The 17574-nt window shown below is 45.9% G+C and overlaps 1 protein-coding gene across 1 annotated transcript in view; it reads left to right on the top strand.

The window, feature by feature from the left end:
• Window positions 1-17574, top strand: part of LOC309567926 (heat shock cognate 71 kDa protein-like) — a 49337-nt gene that overhangs the window by 10706 nt on the left and 21057 nt on the right. Inside the window, exons 2-3 of the mRNA XM_082273476.1 lie at window positions 14171-14382; window positions 14715-14920. Coding sequence (XP_082129602.1) covers window positions 14178-14382; window positions 14715-14920 — 411 coding nt within the window. The 5' untranslated portion in view covers window positions 14171-14177. The remainder of the gene's footprint in view (window positions 1-14170; window positions 14383-14714; window positions 14921-17574) is intronic.

The following is a 17574-nucleotide window of genomic DNA, read 5'->3' as shown; positions in this document are numbered from 1 at the left end:
CTGAGGGTTAGTAATTATTTCCTATGGTCTCCAGCTCCATCTAGTGGCCACAATGAGGTATTTTACATTTTTCTTTTTTTAATGAGGTATTTTACTTTATTTTTTTTTTTTAACTCGTTTTTTTTTTTTTTTCTTTTTTGGCCACTAGATGAAGCTGAGGGTTAGTAATTATTTCCTATGATCTCCAGCTCCCTCTAGTGGCCATAATGTGGTATTTTCCCCAACCACTCGATTTTTTTTTTTATCAATTATAAGAACACTGTATTGGCATTTTTTTCAAGCAAAGCTGCTGCTACAGATGTAAGTTTTAGGTTGTATTTATACAAAAAAACAGCATGGCTGTGGGGCAAAATCAAATGTTCCCCTTTTAGTTCCTGTTATTTATTATTAACAAATGAAAGTAAAAAAATGAGGTTAAAAAAAAAATGAAGTAAAATACCTCATTATGGCCACTAGATGGAGCTGAGGGTTAGTAATCATTTCCTGTGACCCTCAGCTCCATCTGGTGGCCATAATGGGGTATTTTCCAGAACCATTCTATTATTTTTTTTAACAGTGAATGACCTTCGACCTGTTGTGGAACTAAACCCATTGATTCAATAGTTTAACAAATCAGATACATTGAAGTTATGCTGAGACTTATATCTGTCACAGTTGCTTGTGCTCCTGACTGAACTGTCAACATCCAATGGCTGGAGTCCTAGCTGATCACATGTGCAGCACCATGGCAGCTGCAGCTCAAACAGAGGCTAAGATGGCTTGGCTGTAAAGGAGAGGAGGGTTTAGTTCCACTTTATAATGAAGAGCTGCAAAAGCATTTAAAGCATAAGGTATCATCGGAATTTACTTAGCTCCATCTAGTGGCCAAATGTGACATTTTTCCATTTTAAAAAAAAGTCAACAATACATTCGAACAGCACCAGATATGGTCTGATTACATTCGTTCTTTGCACAGAGCGAATGTACATGCAACTATTTTTTTTTTATAAATCAACCCCTCGCAGTTGCAATGGATGATTCTAGAACTTTCCCAGCACAGCTGCAAAGTGACAGCTAGCAGCGATTCTAAATAAAGCCGGATATGAAGCCTTTCCATGATGTGAGGCCGCCCTTTCCATAGGGATCGGATTCCCCTATCAGTTATGTGGAGTTATAATTGTCCCCCCCGCCCCCCTCCCCCAGGCCGGGTTGGGTTTTCTCTGGCCGTGATCTTATTTCTGGAAGGGGTGATCCTGCGTTGTACAGTGGAAGTTTCCCGCACCTCCCTCCCTATCTGATGGGATGGTGTCCCGGCTCTGCCTGTTGGCCGGTGGCCAGGGGTGTGTTCCGTTCTAGAACGTCCCGGCTTGTTCTCTGATTTGATGCGGCACAAACTGGTCAGACGTGAACCCGGGCCGATTCCGCCAGAAGCAGACGGTTTTATGAAACCTCGAGTTCATTTATTAGTGATGTAAAATCTTCTTCACCCAATGCCAGGACAGCGATGTGTGATTTATATCTCCCTACATGCGATTTCCCGCACCCACCACAAATCATTCTTATCATTTTTTTGCTTATTTTTAGTGAATGTACCATTAACACTGTATGGTGCAATGTGATTGGTTAAAGTGTAACTCCGGACCTCTCTTCAGTCTTACACAGAGAGTATGAAACTGAGCAGTACATTCAGGAGAGGAGTGTGGTGGGTATGACAGGGGGCAGTATGTACAGGAGAGGAGTGTGAAGGGTATGACAGTGGGCAGTATGTACAGGAGAGGAGTGTGGAGGGTATGACAGTGGGCAGTATGTACAGGAGAGGAGTGTGGTGGGTATGACAGTGGGCAGTATGTACAGGAGAGGAGTGTGGTGGGTATGACAGGGGGCAGTATGTACAGGAGAGGAGTGTTGAGGGTGTGACAGGGGGCAGTATGTACAGGAGAGGAGTATGGAGGGTATGACAGTACGCAGTATGTACAGGAGAGGAGTGTAGAGGGTATGACAGTGGGCAGTATGTACAGGAGAGGAGTGTGGAGGGTGAGTGTGGAGGGTGTGACAGGGGGCAGTATGTACAGGAGAGGAGTATGGAGGGTATGACAGTACGCAGTATGTGCAGGAGAGGAGTGTGGTGGGTATGACAGGGGGCAGTATGTACAGGAGAGGAGTGTGGAGGGTATGACAGTGGGCAGTATGTACAGGAGAGGAGTGTGGAGGGTATGACAGTGGGCAGTATGTACAGGAGAGGAGTGTGGAGGGTATGACAGTGGGCAGTATGTACAGGAGAGGAGTGTGGAGGGTATGACAGTGGGCAGTATGTACAGGAGAGGAGTGTGGAGGGTATGACAGTGGGCAGTATGTACAGGAGAGGAGTGTGGAGGGTATGACAGTGGGCAGTATGTACAGGAGAGGAGTGTGGAGGGTATGACAGTGGGCAGTATGTACAGGAGAGGAGTGTGGAGGATATAACAGTGGGCAGTATGTACAGGAGAGGAGTGTGGAGGATATGACAGTGAGCAGTATGTACAGGAGAGGAGTATGGAGGGTATGACAGTACGCAGTATGTGCAGGAGAGGAGTGTGGAGGGTATGACAGTGGGCAGTATGTACAGGAGAGTAGTGTGGAAGGTATGACAGGGGGCAGTATGTACAGGAGAGGAGTGCGGAGGGTATGACAGTGGGCAGTATGTACAGGAGAGGAGTTTGGTGGGTATGACAGTGGGCAGTATGTACAGGAGAGGAGTGTGGAGGGTATGACAGTACGCAGTATGTACAGGAGAGGAGTGTGGTGGGTATGACAGGGGGCAGTATGTACAGGAGAGGAGTGTGGAGGGTATGACAGTATGCAGTATGTACAGGAGAGGAGTGTGGAGGGTATGACAAGGGGCAATATGTACAGGAGACGGGTCTGGTGGGTATGACAGTGGGCATTATGTACAGGAGAGGAGTGTGGAGGATATGAAAGTGGGCAGTATGTACAGGAGAGGAGTGTGGTGGGTATGACAGTGGGCAGTATGTGCAGGAGAGGAGTGTGGATGGCATGACAGTGAGCAGTATGTGCAGGAGAGGAGTGGGGTGGGTATGACAGTGGGCAGTATGGGCAGGAGAGGAGTGTGGAGGGTATGACAGTGGGCAGTATGTACGGTAGAGGAGTATGGAGGGTATGACAGGGGGCGGTATGTGCAGGAGAGGAGTGCGGAGGGTATGACAGTGGGCAGTATGTACAGGAGAGGAGTGTGGAGGGTATGACAGTGGGCAGTTTGTGCAGGAGAGGAGTATGGAGGGTAGGACAGTGGGCAGTATGTACAGGAGAGGAGTGTGAAGGGTATGACAGTGGGTAGCATGTACAGGAGAGGAGTGTGAATGGCGTGACAGTGGGCAGTATGTGCAGGAGAGGAGTGTGGAGGGTATGACAATTGGCAGTATGTACAGGAGAGGAGTGTGGAGGGTATGACAGTGGGCAGTAGGGCTAGGAGAGGACTGTAGAGGGTATGACAGTGGGCAGCATGTGAAGGAGAGGAGTGTGGGGGTATGACAGTGGAAAGTATATACAGGAGAGGAGTGTGGTGGGTATAACAGTGGAAAGTATGTGAAGGAGAGGAGTGTGGAGGGTTTGACCGTGGGCATTATGTGCAGGAGAGGAGTGTGGAGGGAATGACAGTGGGCAGAATGGGCAGGAAAAGAGTATGGAGGGTATGACAGTGGGCAGTATGTGCAGGGGAGGAGTGCGGACGGTATGACAGCAGGCAGTATGCACAGGAGAGGAGTGTGTAGGGTATGACAGTGGGCTGTATGGGCAGGAAAGGAGTATGGAGGGTATGACAGTGGGCAGTATGTACAGGAGAGAAGTGCGGGGGGTATGACAGTGAGCAGTATGTACAGGAGAGGAGTGCGGGGGTATGACAGTGGGCAGTATGTGCAGGAGAGGAGTGTGGAAGGTATGACAGTGAGCAGTATGTACAGGAGAGGAGTGCGGGGGTATGACAGTGGGCAGTATGTGCAGGAGAGGAGTGTGGAAGGTATGACAGGGGGCAGTATGTACAGGAGAGGAGTGTGGAGGGTATGACAGTGGGCAGTATGTACAGGAGAGGAGTGTGGTGGGTATGACAATGGGCAGTATGTACAGGAGAGGAGTGTGGAGGGTATGACAGGGGGCAGTATGTACAGGAGAGGAGTGTGGTGGGTATGACAGTGGGCAGTATGTACAGGAGAGGAGTGTGGAGGGTATGACAGGGGGCAGTATGTACAGGAGAGGAGTATGGAGGGTATGAGTGGGGGCAGTATGTACAGAAGAGGAGTGTGGTGGGTATGACAGTGGGCAGTATGTACAGGAGAGGAGTGTGTAGGGTATAACAGTGGGCAGTATGTACAGGAGAGGAGTGTTGAGTGTATGGCAGTGGGCAGTATTTACAGGAGAGGAGTGTGTAGGGTATGACAGTGGGCAGTATGTACAGGAGAGGAGTGTGTATGGTATGACAGTGGGCAATATGTACAGGAGAGGAGTATGGAGGGTATGAGTGGGGGCAGTATGTACAGAAGAGGAGTGTGGAGGGTATGACAGGGGGCAGTATGTACAGGAGAGGAGTGTGGTGGGTATGACAGTGGGCAGTATGTACAGGAGAGGAGTGTGGTGGGTATGACAGTGGGCAGTATGTACAGGAGAGGAGTGTGGAGGGTATGACAGGGGGCAGTATGTACAGGAGAGGAGTATGGAGGGTATGACAGTGGGCAGTATGTACAGGAGAGGAGTGTGTAGGGTATAACAGTGGGCAGTATGTACAGGAGAGGAGTGTTGAGTGTATGGCTGTGGGCAGTATGTACAGGAGAGGAGTGTGTAGGGTATGACAGTGGGCAGTATGTACAGGAGAGGAGTGTGTATGGTATGACAGTGGGCAATATGTACAGGAGAGGAGTGTTGAGAGTATGACATTGGGCAGTATGTACAGGAGAGGAGTGTGGAGGGTATAACAGTGGGCAGTATGTACAGGAGAGGAGTGTAGAGGGTATGACAGTGGGCACTATGTACAGTAGAGGAGTGTTAAGGGTATGACAGTGGGCAGTATGTACAGGAGAGGAGTGTGTAGGGTATGACAGTGGGCAGTATGTACAGGAGAGGAGTGTGTAGGGTATGACAGTGGGCAGTATGTACAGGAGAGGAGTGTGTAGGGTATGACAGTGGGCAGTATGTACAGGAGAGGAGTGTGTAGGGTATGACAGTGGGCAGTATGTGCTGAAAAGGGAGTGCCGGGGATATGACCAAGGACAATACAGTATCTACAGGCGAGGAGTCCGGCGGTCTGAAAGGAGGCCATATGTGTAAGAAAAGAGTGAAAAGAGTGAGGAAGGAATGTCAGTGGGCAGTAGGTGCAGAAGTGACAACTACTGTATATATAATGTATACTGTCTGTTTAAAGGTTTGCCATTGGAGCTGACCCAGAAAGCATGTACTGTGTTCTGAGTGCCGGCCCTGCTCAGCTCTTATCTCTGTGTTGGACCATGGTGGAAGAAGTGCATGGCATTGGAATTAAGAAAAGAGTTTGCAGTCACAAGCATGAGCTGTGTAAGAATCCTAATGAATATGAAGAGGATTATATTAAACTCATTACCATAAACTTGATGGACTCTAATTTTATCACAGCTTCCTGAATGCCATTAGCGGCTTAATGATTTTTTTATACATTGCCTAGAGTTGCTCTTCAAAGGTCACTCCACCTAAAACTGATATCCATGCTATTGGAGGACCGATTAACCCACCATTAATTTATACAGTATACATAGCTACTGCAGCAAAGACATCACTGTGTCTTCTTTCTTCAGATTGCCAATGTCCTGCCAACACGGTGAGAGGTTTTACCCCCCTTGTTGGCTTATTCCTGCAAATTATGGAGAATGCAGCAGGACAATTGAGATCCCATGGTGGTGAGGGAACGTCAGGCAGTAGATTGGCAGCACGTATCATCATGTGCTTTTACAGGCTTCTGTGGTTGAGATGAGCTTGCTTTCTAATATGTTTCAGATGGCTGATGGTACACAATGTAAGCCTTGTTGTTCTATTGGGCGTTGTGTGTCTGGGTAAGACACGGCTGACCATGCGGATATTTTTATAGAGCCAGAAAATACTTTATTGGGGGGGGAAGAATAGCGCAATGATGAGTCAGGAGAAAATCACACAACCATTGCGGTGCAGCCAGCCAGAGTGAAGCTTTTGCTGAATAGGGATTTTTCTAGCTCTCGGATAACTACGAGTCAGTTTTTATGAATGATTCCAAATAACATTGGTGGGATAGGACAGGATGTTAATACTATAATCAGTGAATCAAAGTTATACTATATGGCCGAAAGTATGTTGACAACAAATGACTGAGTTTAGGTGTTTCCATTGAAGGGTACTGCTAATACTACAAAGACATTTTAGATAATTAGTGAAGGCTTTTTTCCAGTTCTACCATGGCTGTGCTTCCGTGTGCAAAGCCAGCTCTATAAAGACATGATTTGATGAGTTTGGTGTGGGGGGACTTGAGTGGCCTTCTTAGAGCCTTGACCGCAACCCTACTGAACACCTTTGTGATGATTTGGAATGGGCCAGGTCTTCTCAGCCAACATTTCCATAAATACATGGTTTGATGAGTTTGTTGTGAAGGAACCTGAGCGACCTACACAGAGTCCTGGCCTCAACCCTACTGAACATCTCTGAGATGTATTAGAATGAGCTAGGTCTTCTCATTCAACATCTCCATAAAGGCATGGTTTGGTGAGTTTGGGGTGGCTTGTGCATCGCCCTGACCTCAACCCTACTGAACATCTCTGAGATGAATTAGAATGAGCCAGATCTTATCAGTCAACATCTCCATAAAGACATGGTTTGTTAAGTTTGTTGTGGAGGAACCTGAGCGACCTACACAGAGCCCTGACCTCAACCCTACTGAACATGTCTGAGATGAATTAGAATGAGCTAGGTCTTCTCATTCAACATCTCCATAAAGGCATGGTTTGGTGAGTTTGTTGTGGAGGAACTTGAGTGACCTACACAGAGCCTTGACCTCAACCCTACTGAACATTTATGAGATGAATTAGAATGAGCCAGATCTTCTCAGCCAACATCTCCATAAAGACATGGTTTGATGAGTTTGTTGTGGAGGAACCTGAGTGACCTACACAGGGCCCTGACCTCACCCCTACTGAACATCTCTAAGATGAATTAGAATGAGTTTGGTCTTCTCAATTAACATCTCCATAAAGGCATGGTTTGGTGAGTTTGGGGTGGCTTGTGCATCGCCCTGACCTTAACCCTACTGAACATCTTTGAGATGAATTAGAACAAGCCAGATCTTCTCAGCCAACATCTCCATAAAGCAGGGGTGGGGAACCTTTTTTCTGCCAATGGCCATTTGGATTTTTATAACCTCATTCGGGGGCCGTACAAAATTATCAACTTAAAAATTAGCCTGTTATATTTAGTAAAACATTTATTTAATTCAACCCGAATGTGATGGCTGGAACTGCTTCTCTTTGGTGAGGTGTGTGATGTTAGCTGGTATTGATGATGCTGCTACTCCCAACTGGTTTTCCAGGTTTGCGTCGGTCACTCTGGTGCGCAGTCGACTCTTTGTGGTGGTAAGTTTTGAAAAGAACTGCTGGTGGGTACTGCTGGCTGAAACTGCTGGTGGGTACAGCTGGCTGGTACTGCTGGTGGGAAATGCTGGCTGGTACTGCTGGTGGGAAGTGCTGGCTGGTACTGCTGGTGGGAAGTGCTGGCTGGTACTGCTGGGGGTACTGCTGGCTCAGGCTGGTATTGCTGGCGGGAAATGCTGGCCTGAGACTCAGGAGCGGCGCCGTGCTGGAGGAAGATAGATGCAATGCTTCCTGTATTGGTCACAGGTGGAGTGTCAAGACGGAGACCGAACTATAGAGGAAATATTGTCTCCATTCTGACAGCTCAGCTGAGAGACACAGACTCAGTGGCAGCCTGGGGGGCCGGACCAAATGATTTTGCGGGCTGCATACGGCCCTTGAGCCATAGGTTCCCCACCCCTGCCATAAAGACATGGTTTGTTGAGTTTTGTTGTGGAGGAACCTGAGCGACCTCACCCCTACTGAACATCTCTGAGATGAATTAGAATGAGCTTGGTCTTCTCATTCAACATCTCCATAAAGGCATGGTTTGGTGAGTTTGGGGTGGCTTGTGCATCACCCTGACCTCAACCCTACTGAACATCTCTGAGATGAATTAGAACAAGCCAGATCTTCTCAGCCAACATCTCCATAAAGACATGGTTTGATGAGTTTGTTGTGGAGGAACTTGAGTGACCTACACAGAGCCTTGACCTCAACCCTACTGAACATTTATGAGATGAATTAGAATGAGCCAGATCTTCTCAGCCAACATCTCCATAAAGACATGGTTTGATTGGTTTGATGTGGAGGAACTTGAGAGGCCTGCACAGAACCCTGACATCAACCCTGCTAAACATCCCATTTTTGAGATGGATATTCTAGTCCAACATCAGTATCTGATCTCACAAATGCTCCTTTAGCTGAATGTGCACAAATTCCAACAGACAGAGGTTGGAGAGGGAATTTAATGCTTGGAATTGATATCTAGCAAGTTCATATAGGTGTGATCTCTGTCTTCTGCCTCTCCAGCTGTGATCTCTGTCTTCTGCCTCTCCAGCTGTGAATCCTGTCCTCTGCCTCTCCAGCCGTGATCCCTTTCCTCTGTCTTGCCAGCGGTGACCCCTGTTCTCTGTTCTGCCATTAGTGATCCCTGTCCTCTGCCTCTCCAGCAGAGATCCCTGTCCTCTGCCTCCCCAGCAGGGATTCCTGTCCTCTGCCAATGGTAATCTCTGTCCTCTGCCCTGCCAATAGTGATCCCCGTCTTCTGCCTCTAACAGTGCTGATCTCTATCCCCTGCCAGTGGTGATCTTTGTCCTCTGCCCTGCAAATGGTGATCCCTGTCTTCTGCCTTTCCAGTATTGATCTCTGTCCTCTGCCAGTGGTGATCTCTGTACTCTGCCCTGTCAATAGTGATCCCTGTCCTCTGCTTCACCAGCGGTGATCCCTGTCCTCTGCCCTGCCAGTGGTGATTTGTGTCCACTACCTCTCCAGGAGTGATCCCTGTCCTTTGCCCTGCCAACACTGACCCCTATCCTCCACCCTACTTACTCCTGTCCTCAACTTATCCCCTGCTGACCTTCCTTTTCCGTGTTGACTCCCTGTACACTACCCTGCTTCCTCCTGACCTCTGCCTTGCTGACCCCTGTACAGTGCCCTGCTGACCTCCCATTCCCTGCCCCCCTGACATTTTTTACTGCACCCCCACGTCAGACAGGCTACCTCCAGCCCTGATACATATACTGTATGTGCCTAACAGTAATGCTGTAGTCCTTTCCGTACTCTGCTTCTTGTAAAAAGCTACCATAGAGATCTCCCACATCCATCTCAAAGTATTAAAGCCAGAGAAAATCAGGAAAGTAGGAGATCAGTAACGACTGCTTATATGTCTTTCAATGCAGGACTCCTTTAAAGACCATCTAGAGCCATTTTCTCCCCAGTCCTTGCACCCCCATCACTAAAGCTGCGCTTATTTCGAAAAAAAATTCCCATACAGTTTTTTGGGTTGGTCCAGTAACATAAAATGTCCTAGATCTTCTATTCCGATAAACGCAGGACAACGCTTATGTGAAAGTGTGTGAACCTTTATGCTGAATAACTGTGTAGCTAGGTGGCATGATGACACTGTCCTACCGGGTGTGCCCATGATATCTTGGGCTCAGGGGAAGTGGGTTGAATGACATTGGCTGTATATATATCTATATATATATATATATATATATATATATATATATATATACATGGGCATCCGCAGGTAGGGGCAAGGGGGGGCAAATGCCCCCCCCCCCCTGGAATCTCAACTTCCCCTTTCAAGTGGTTGTTAAGCCCCTCTATACCATCCTGTCTGGTCTATTTAATAATCATGTGTGTCTGTGTATGTGTTTTAAAAAAATAAGCCGTTCTTTACATTTCCAGAGGGCTGAGCACTGCTCACGTGACCCGTTAGCTCTCTCCTCTCCCTGTCTGACAGCTGCCTGCAGTGGGTGGGGCCGAGGATTCCTCACTGATGTCAGTTGGGAAGGGAGGAGGAGGAGAGAGGTGACGGGTCACGTGAGCGAAGAATGGCGCTCTGAAAACTTGTAAAGAACAGCTTATTTTTTTATAAAACACAGACACAGGGGCACACAGGATTATTAAACAGACTGTAGACAGAATATGAAACTTTAAATTAAACTACAGCAGCAGGAGGGGAAGGGGGACGGGGACTGACACAGGAGCAGACAGGCAGGGAGAGAGGGAGGGGGGGAGAGAGGACAGAGGAGGATAGGAGGCACATAGACTGACCACAGTGTCAGGGCTCAGCAGCCATGGTATACTGTGATCAGTTTACAGAGGGGAGGACATAGCCAGGCAGGATCAGCCAGGTATTTCAGGTGAAAGAAGGGGCCAAATTAAACAACAAAGCACTGTGCTGTATAACATGATTTAAGGGAACAGAATCCATTTTTTTTTTTTTTAGGTTAACAAATGTTTTAAAAATAAATGCTTCTGTTTGCTCTTTAAAAATAAATACTCAAAATAAGTATAATGACTAAGCTCCTCCCCTTCATGAAATTGTTGAAAAGGGGCGGAGCATGGGTGACCTTAAAATGATGCCCCCCCCCCTGAAAAAAGTTCTGCGGACGCCCATGTATATATATACACAGTAAAACCTTGGATTGCGAGCATAATTCATTCTGGAAGCATGCTTGTAATCCAAAGCACTCTTATATTCAAAGCGAATTTCCCCATGAGAAATAATGGAAACTCAGATGATGTTTTCCACAACCATTTATTCAAAAGTCCTTCAGTTTATAGTCCATATCAAAAGATTATAGCAATGTGACGGCTGTGTAACCATAAAATGTCCATCTACAAATGGCGTCTCCACAAGGAGATTAGAAGCAAAATCCAGCAGGGGCTATAGAGAAGAGAGGGGCCTTTAAGTGTAGCAATATGGTTACATTTAATGAAGGCACAACATTTAGCAATTTACATGGTTGGTGATTAAAAGAGGCTCACCTAAGTATGCAGGCATCCGGGGTAAAGCTGTCCACGTACACCGCTCTCCGCACTGCCAACGCCATTGACGTCATCCCTTCCACGCTACACTCCATGAGCACTTTAAGCCTCGTTTGATTTACTGCAGGGTAGTCTTCCCGGTCACGATTGTGGACTGACAGCGGTGAGAGCCGGCGGTGCGGAGGGCGATCTCTGTGGACAGCTTTACCCCGGGTGCCTGCATACTTAGATGTGCCTGTTTTATTCATCAACCATGGGAGTTGCTCAGTGTTGAACCTTCATTAAATGTAACCATATTGCTACACTTAGGCTCCTTTCACACTTGCTGCTCCGTTGGCGGACTCCGTTTTTCTCAGCGAGGGATCGATCCGCCGATCCCCCACTGAGCAGGTGGATGGCAGCTCTGTCTCTGCGCTGTGTGCGGAGACTGAGGTGTCAGATCCCCGCTGTTCTCTATGGGGGAATCGGATGAGAACGGACCGCTTGTCCATTCTCATCCGATCCCATTCGATCCGCCAGATTTGATGGACAGGATCGGATCGGATGTCAGCGGACATGTCTCCGCTGACATCCGATGCCACATAGAGATGCATGGGGCATCCGTTCAGATCCGCCTGAAAAACTGACAGGCGGATCTGAATCGTCCGCAAGTGTGAAAGGGGCCTTAGAGGTGCCTCCTTCTCTTTTGTACTCAGTTGTGACGTAACGCTACTTGTATATCAAGACATCGCTTGTTAATCAAGTCAAAATTTATAAAAAAAATGTTGCTTGTCTTGCAAAACACTCTCAAACCAAGTTACTCTTAATCCAAGGTTTTACTGTGTATACATATATATTTTTATAAAATTTTAATAAACATTGTTGTCTTTATATAGGGTGTCATTTTGATTTTTGTGCTTCAATGGTATACCCTGAAATTCCGCTCTAATCAAACTAGTGTACAAAACAAGTTTGTGATTCCTGACTCTAATTACCGATCTAATGTTGATCATCTTCTCTCCATTTATTTATTTTACTTTTGGGTTGTGTTGTTTGCCTTCACCTTCTGATAAGCTGGTGTGTGAGTAATATGAAATGGATCCCTGTCCTTTGTAATTTATAGGCCTGGTTTGGCCTAGTTTTCTTAATTGAAAGTTGTCAGGTTCAGATCAGAGAACAATGGATATCAGTGTAATATGATAATAACAAAACATTATTTGTCATACAGCACTCTGCTGAATTGACTTATCAACATATCAACGGCAACATCAATTAGATATAGATATTAACCTATATCAACAAAAACATTAATTGCTTTATCGTTTAAGCCCCCGTTCACACTGGGGCGACCTGTGAGGCGACCTGGTCGCCTCACAGGTCGCCGCAGGTCGCCTCCCATAGGGAAGCTGCGGACCCGTTCTAATAGGAGCGACACAAGTCGCTCCGACTCAGAAAAAGGGTCCGGAGCTTCTTTGGGGCGACCAGGAGGCGACCGCCATAGACTTCAATGTTACGAAGTCCGTGGCGGCCGCTCCGAGGTAGCGGCGCGCTGCTCGCACCGCGACCTCGGAGGTCGCGGTGCGAAGTAGCGTCGCCCCAGTGTAAATGGGGGCTTAGTCCAAACAGAATAATGTGTGACAATACTGTTTAGGTATATTGTATCAATATTATGCACATGAACTTTAGTGGCATCCCAGTCTTAGTCCATAGGGTTCAATATTGAGTTGGCCCACCCTTTGCCGCTATAACAGCTTCAACTCTTCTGGGAAGGCTGTCCACAAGTTTCTGCTCTAATTTATCCCAAAGGCGTTCTATCGGGTTGAGGTCAGGACTGTTCCCACAAAGTTGGGAGCATGAAATTGTCCAAAATGTCTTGGTATGATGACGCCTTAAGAATTTCCTTTACTGGAACTAAGGGGCCAAGCCCAACCCCTGAAAAACAACCCCACACCATAATTCCCCCTCCATCAAATGATTAATTGAATGAATGAGAAGGTCTGGCTTGCAATCTCAGCTTTAATTCATCCCAGAGGTGTTCTATCAGGCTTAGGTTAGGACTCTGTGCAGGCCAGTCAAGTTTCTCCACCCAAATCGCGGTCATCCATGTCTTTTTGTGACCTTTTTTTGTTCAGTGGTCCAAATCATTTGGTGGAGGGGGGGTTATGGTGTGGGGTTGTTTTTCAGGGGTTGGGCTTGGCCCCTTAGTTTCAGTGAAGGGAACTCTTAAGGGGGAACAGTTTGGGGATGGCCCTTTCCTGTTCCAACATGACTGCGCACCAGCAAGGTCCATAAAGACATGGATGAATGAGTTTGGGATGGAGGAACTTGAGTCCTGACCTCAACCCAATAGAACACCTTTGGGATGAATTAGAGCAGAGACTGCTAGCCAGATCTTCTCGTCCATCATCAGTGCCTAACCTCACTAATGCACTTCTGGAAGAATGGTCAAACATTCCCATAGACACTCTCCTAAACCTTGTGGACAGCCTTCCCAGAAGAGTTGAAGCAGGTATAGCTGCAAAGGGTAGGATAACTCAATATTGAACCCTACGGACTAAGACTGGGATACCATTAAAGTTCATGTGCATGTAAAGGCAGGTGTCCCAATACTTTTGGTAATATAGTGTATGTGCTTAGTTCAAATTTCATGACTGGGGTTTACAACCATGTTTAGGAGTGTGTCAATGGGAATGTTTGTCCATTCTTCCAGAAGCACATTTGTGAGGTCAGGCACTGAGGTGGAGGAGAAGGCCTGACTCAGTCTACACACTAATTCATCGTAAAGGTGTTCTATCGGGTTGAGGTGCAGGTCAGTCGAGTTCCTCCACTCCAAACTTGCTTATCCATGCCTTTATGGACCTTGTTTGTGCTTTAGGTACAGAAGTAGTGGAAATCTCCCCAACGAGGACACAGATAGCAATACAACTGACAGAAGTTATACGCCTTGCTAACTGTATCCAAAAATAATATTTTGGCTTCAATGTGGATTGCTATTTGTTAATCTATACATGTCTTTGCTGCTGTTTATGCTTGAAAAAAAAAATGTTGATTCTGTGCACAGTTTAAAGATCTTCATAACATTTTCAATTCTTGTGTTATTTTTACAGAGACAACATGTCTAAGGGTCCAGCAGTAGGCATTGATCTGGGCACCACCTACTCATGCGTAGGTGTTTTCCAGCATGGAAAAGTGGAGATTATTGCCAATGACCAAGGAAACCGTACCACCCCAAGCTATGTGGCCTTCACAGACACAGAGAGACTTATTGGGGATGCCGCAAAGAACCAAGTAGCCATGAACCCAACTAATACTGTTTTTGGTAAGCCCGAGATCTGTTGGATTTCATCATCTCACATACAACTGCAGCATGCTATCTCTTGGCTCGATGTAGGTTCTTAGTAAGTGAGCCGTTCAGATCTTCTCAAAAACTTATTGCAGTCATGTAATTGTCTCAAATAACAACTGAGAAGGTCATCTATAAATCAGTAGGGAAGCTGAGCGAAATTCTGTTAGTTGGAATAGCTGTTGGTTGTGAACTTGTACCTTTTTATAGGGTTACTTTTTGGGCAAGTAAGAGATATTTTTCAGTGGGGCATTTTTGTTTATATGGAATATCTAATGTAACATGCCACTGACTTGTTTGTATTACAGATGCCAAGCGGTTGATTGGCCGACGTTTCGATGACACAGTTGTCCAGTCTGACATGAAGCACTGGCCTTTTAATGTAGTAAACGATGGTGGTAGACCCAAGGTTCAGGTAGAATATAAAGGAGAGACAAAAACTTTCTATGCTGAAGAAGTCTCATCTATGGTTCTTACCAAAATGAAAGAGATCTCTGAGGCCTACCTAGGAAAAGTAAGTTTACTAATACAAAAGGTAACATGTCAAGTCTAGCCACTTTACCACCGGAGGATTTTGCTGTCTTACGTCTGGGCCACTTTTTGCGATTCGGCACTGTGCGACTTTAACTGACAATTGCACGGTCATGCAACGCCGTACCCAAACGAAATTTACGTCCTTTTTTTCCCACAAACAGAGATTTCTTTTGGTGGTATTTGATCACCTGTGCGATTTTTACTTTTTGCGCGATAAACAAAAAACTGCGACAATTTTGAAAAAATAACAATATTTTTCACATTTTTTTATATGAAATTCCCCCCAAAAAAAAAGTAAAACCCAAAATTTTTTTATCATTTTAGGCCAATTTGTTTTCTGCTACATATTTTTGGTAAAAAAAAATCGCAATAAGCGTACATTGATTGGTTTGCGCAAAAGTTATTGCATTTACTAACTAAGGGAAAGATTTCTGTCGTTTTTGGTGTTTTTTTTTTTTTAACGAGTAATGGTGGCGATCTGCGATTTTTTTGCGGGACTGCGACATTGCGGCGGACAGATCAGACCCTTGACTGACATTTTTGACACTTTTGGGGGTACCAGTGACATTACTACAGTAATCAGTGCTATAAATATGAACTGTTACTGTAATAATGACACTGGCAGGGAAGAGGTTAATTTTTATTGGTGATCAAGGGGTTAATGTATGGTGCTTACTGACGTGTGTGGGGGGAGGGGACTGAGTGACACAGGGACAGATCGCAGGTTCAGCTATGCTGAACCCTGCAATCTGACCCTGCCTGTCACTTAGGAGATCCGCCCACTTTGTTTACACAAGCAGGCGGATCTCCACACTCGATCCTCCCCTGGCCCGACTCCCACTGTGACCGAATACAGTGGGAGCGAGCCTCCGGCGGCGCGCGCGGCGCCGAGAGAGGGGAATGTCTGGCAACGTAGGTCTACGTCGCCAGACGTTATCGAGCCACTTTGCCGCAGCAGAGCTCTAGTGAGCAGCGGTAAAGTGGCTAGGGGAGAAGTAGACCTGCTTTGGCTAACTGCTCTGTCCAATCTATTGTCCCCTTTGGAATAAGACAGGGATGGGAGGTGTCCCCCCTCTTGCTCTGTCTCCTTCCTCTACAACAGGGGTTTTCAAACTTTGGCCCTCCAGTTGTTTAGGAACTACGATTCCCATCATGCTTACTCATGTCTGTGAATGTCAGATATTTACAATACCTCATGGGATGTGTAGTCTCGCAACAGCTGGAGGGCCGTAGTTTGAGGATCCCTGTTCTACAATATATTCAAACAAAGCTTGTAATTGGCAAGAAAGACCTTTTAAAACAATCAATTCATAATTCTTTAGACTTCAGATTTTGATAGGACATGACCACCTTTGGTGACCATCAGCTCATGTATGCGTGCCAACCAAAACGGGAGGTCTATGGCTACTTATAGTAAGAAGTGTGTAGTCTGTATTCTGTAATGCACAACTGTTTGATAAACTTTAGCTGACACCTTTTTTCATAGACAAAATGAAGCTGAATGAGATGTTTCTTCTAACAAGAAGAAAATGACTTTCTTTTAGTGATTTCATTCTTATAGGCTAAGAAATAGAAGCTCCACTTCACGTATGAAAGTCCAGAATGATATTTTATTTACAATCACTAAAGAAAATCCAACGTGTCACGGGGTATGTTAGAGCCCCCCTTCTTTATACTGAAAATATAAAAATTCATAAAAATATTCAATGTCTTATGTGAATGATATTAACTAGTTGCCATCCGCCCTATAGCAGATTTACCGCTACAGGGCGGCTTCCCTGTGCAGAATCACCTATATATACGTGATTCTGCACCTCCGCCTAGGGGGCGCGTGAGCGCGCTGCCAGCGTCCCGCTTATGCTGTGATTAATCAAAGCAGGAATTGATCTGGGGGTGCCGGGCACTGGATGTCTGCTGGTACCTGCTGATCATGTGACCAATGTAAACAAGGCAGATCTCCATTCTGACGGGGCGAAGGGATGGATTTTGTGTTTCTGCAAAGCAGGGAATAAAATCAATCCCTTTCCCTAGTAAAAGCAGCACATAAGTGTCACAAAAACACTGGTTAGGCACACATTTAACCCTTTGATCTCCCTAGATGTTTAACTACGTTAAGACCGGATAGATTTGAACACTTAATGACCAGGCCCTATTTTGCAATTCGGCACTGCGTTACTTTAATGGCCAATTGTGCGGTCGTGCGACGCTGTACCCAAATAAAATTGATGTCCTTTTTTCCCACAAATAGAGCTTTCTTTTGGTGGTATTTGATCACCTGTGCGATTTCTATTTTTTGCGTTATACAGTAAACCCCCCTCCATTGCGGGGGTTACGTTCCGGACCCAGCCGCGAAAAGTGAAATTCCGCGAAATAGGAAAACCCTATTAAAATGCATTGTAGGCATGTTTATTTTACTGTCACTGTACGTGTAGAAGCATTTTAAGGTCTTTAAACTCACTTTTAAAACAATAGAAACTAATTTAAACACATAAAAGATACTGAGAGACATAGCAAGAGCTATGGAAAACACAAAAATATTTCATTTTTAATGATTTATATAGTAAAATAACATTACAAAAAAAACGCGAATTACCGGGACCGCAAAAACTGAACCGCGATGGAGCGGGGGATTAC

Source organism: Pelophylax lessonae (assembly GCF_965119305.1).
Source record: "Pelophylax lessonae genome assembly, chromosome: 12".
In the NCBI taxonomy this organism is placed as follows: domain Eukaryota; kingdom Metazoa; phylum Chordata; class Amphibia; order Anura; family Ranidae; genus Pelophylax; species Pelophylax lessonae.
Note: the sequence above shows the minus strand (reverse complement) of the source record. Positions and strands in the feature narration are given on the sequence as shown.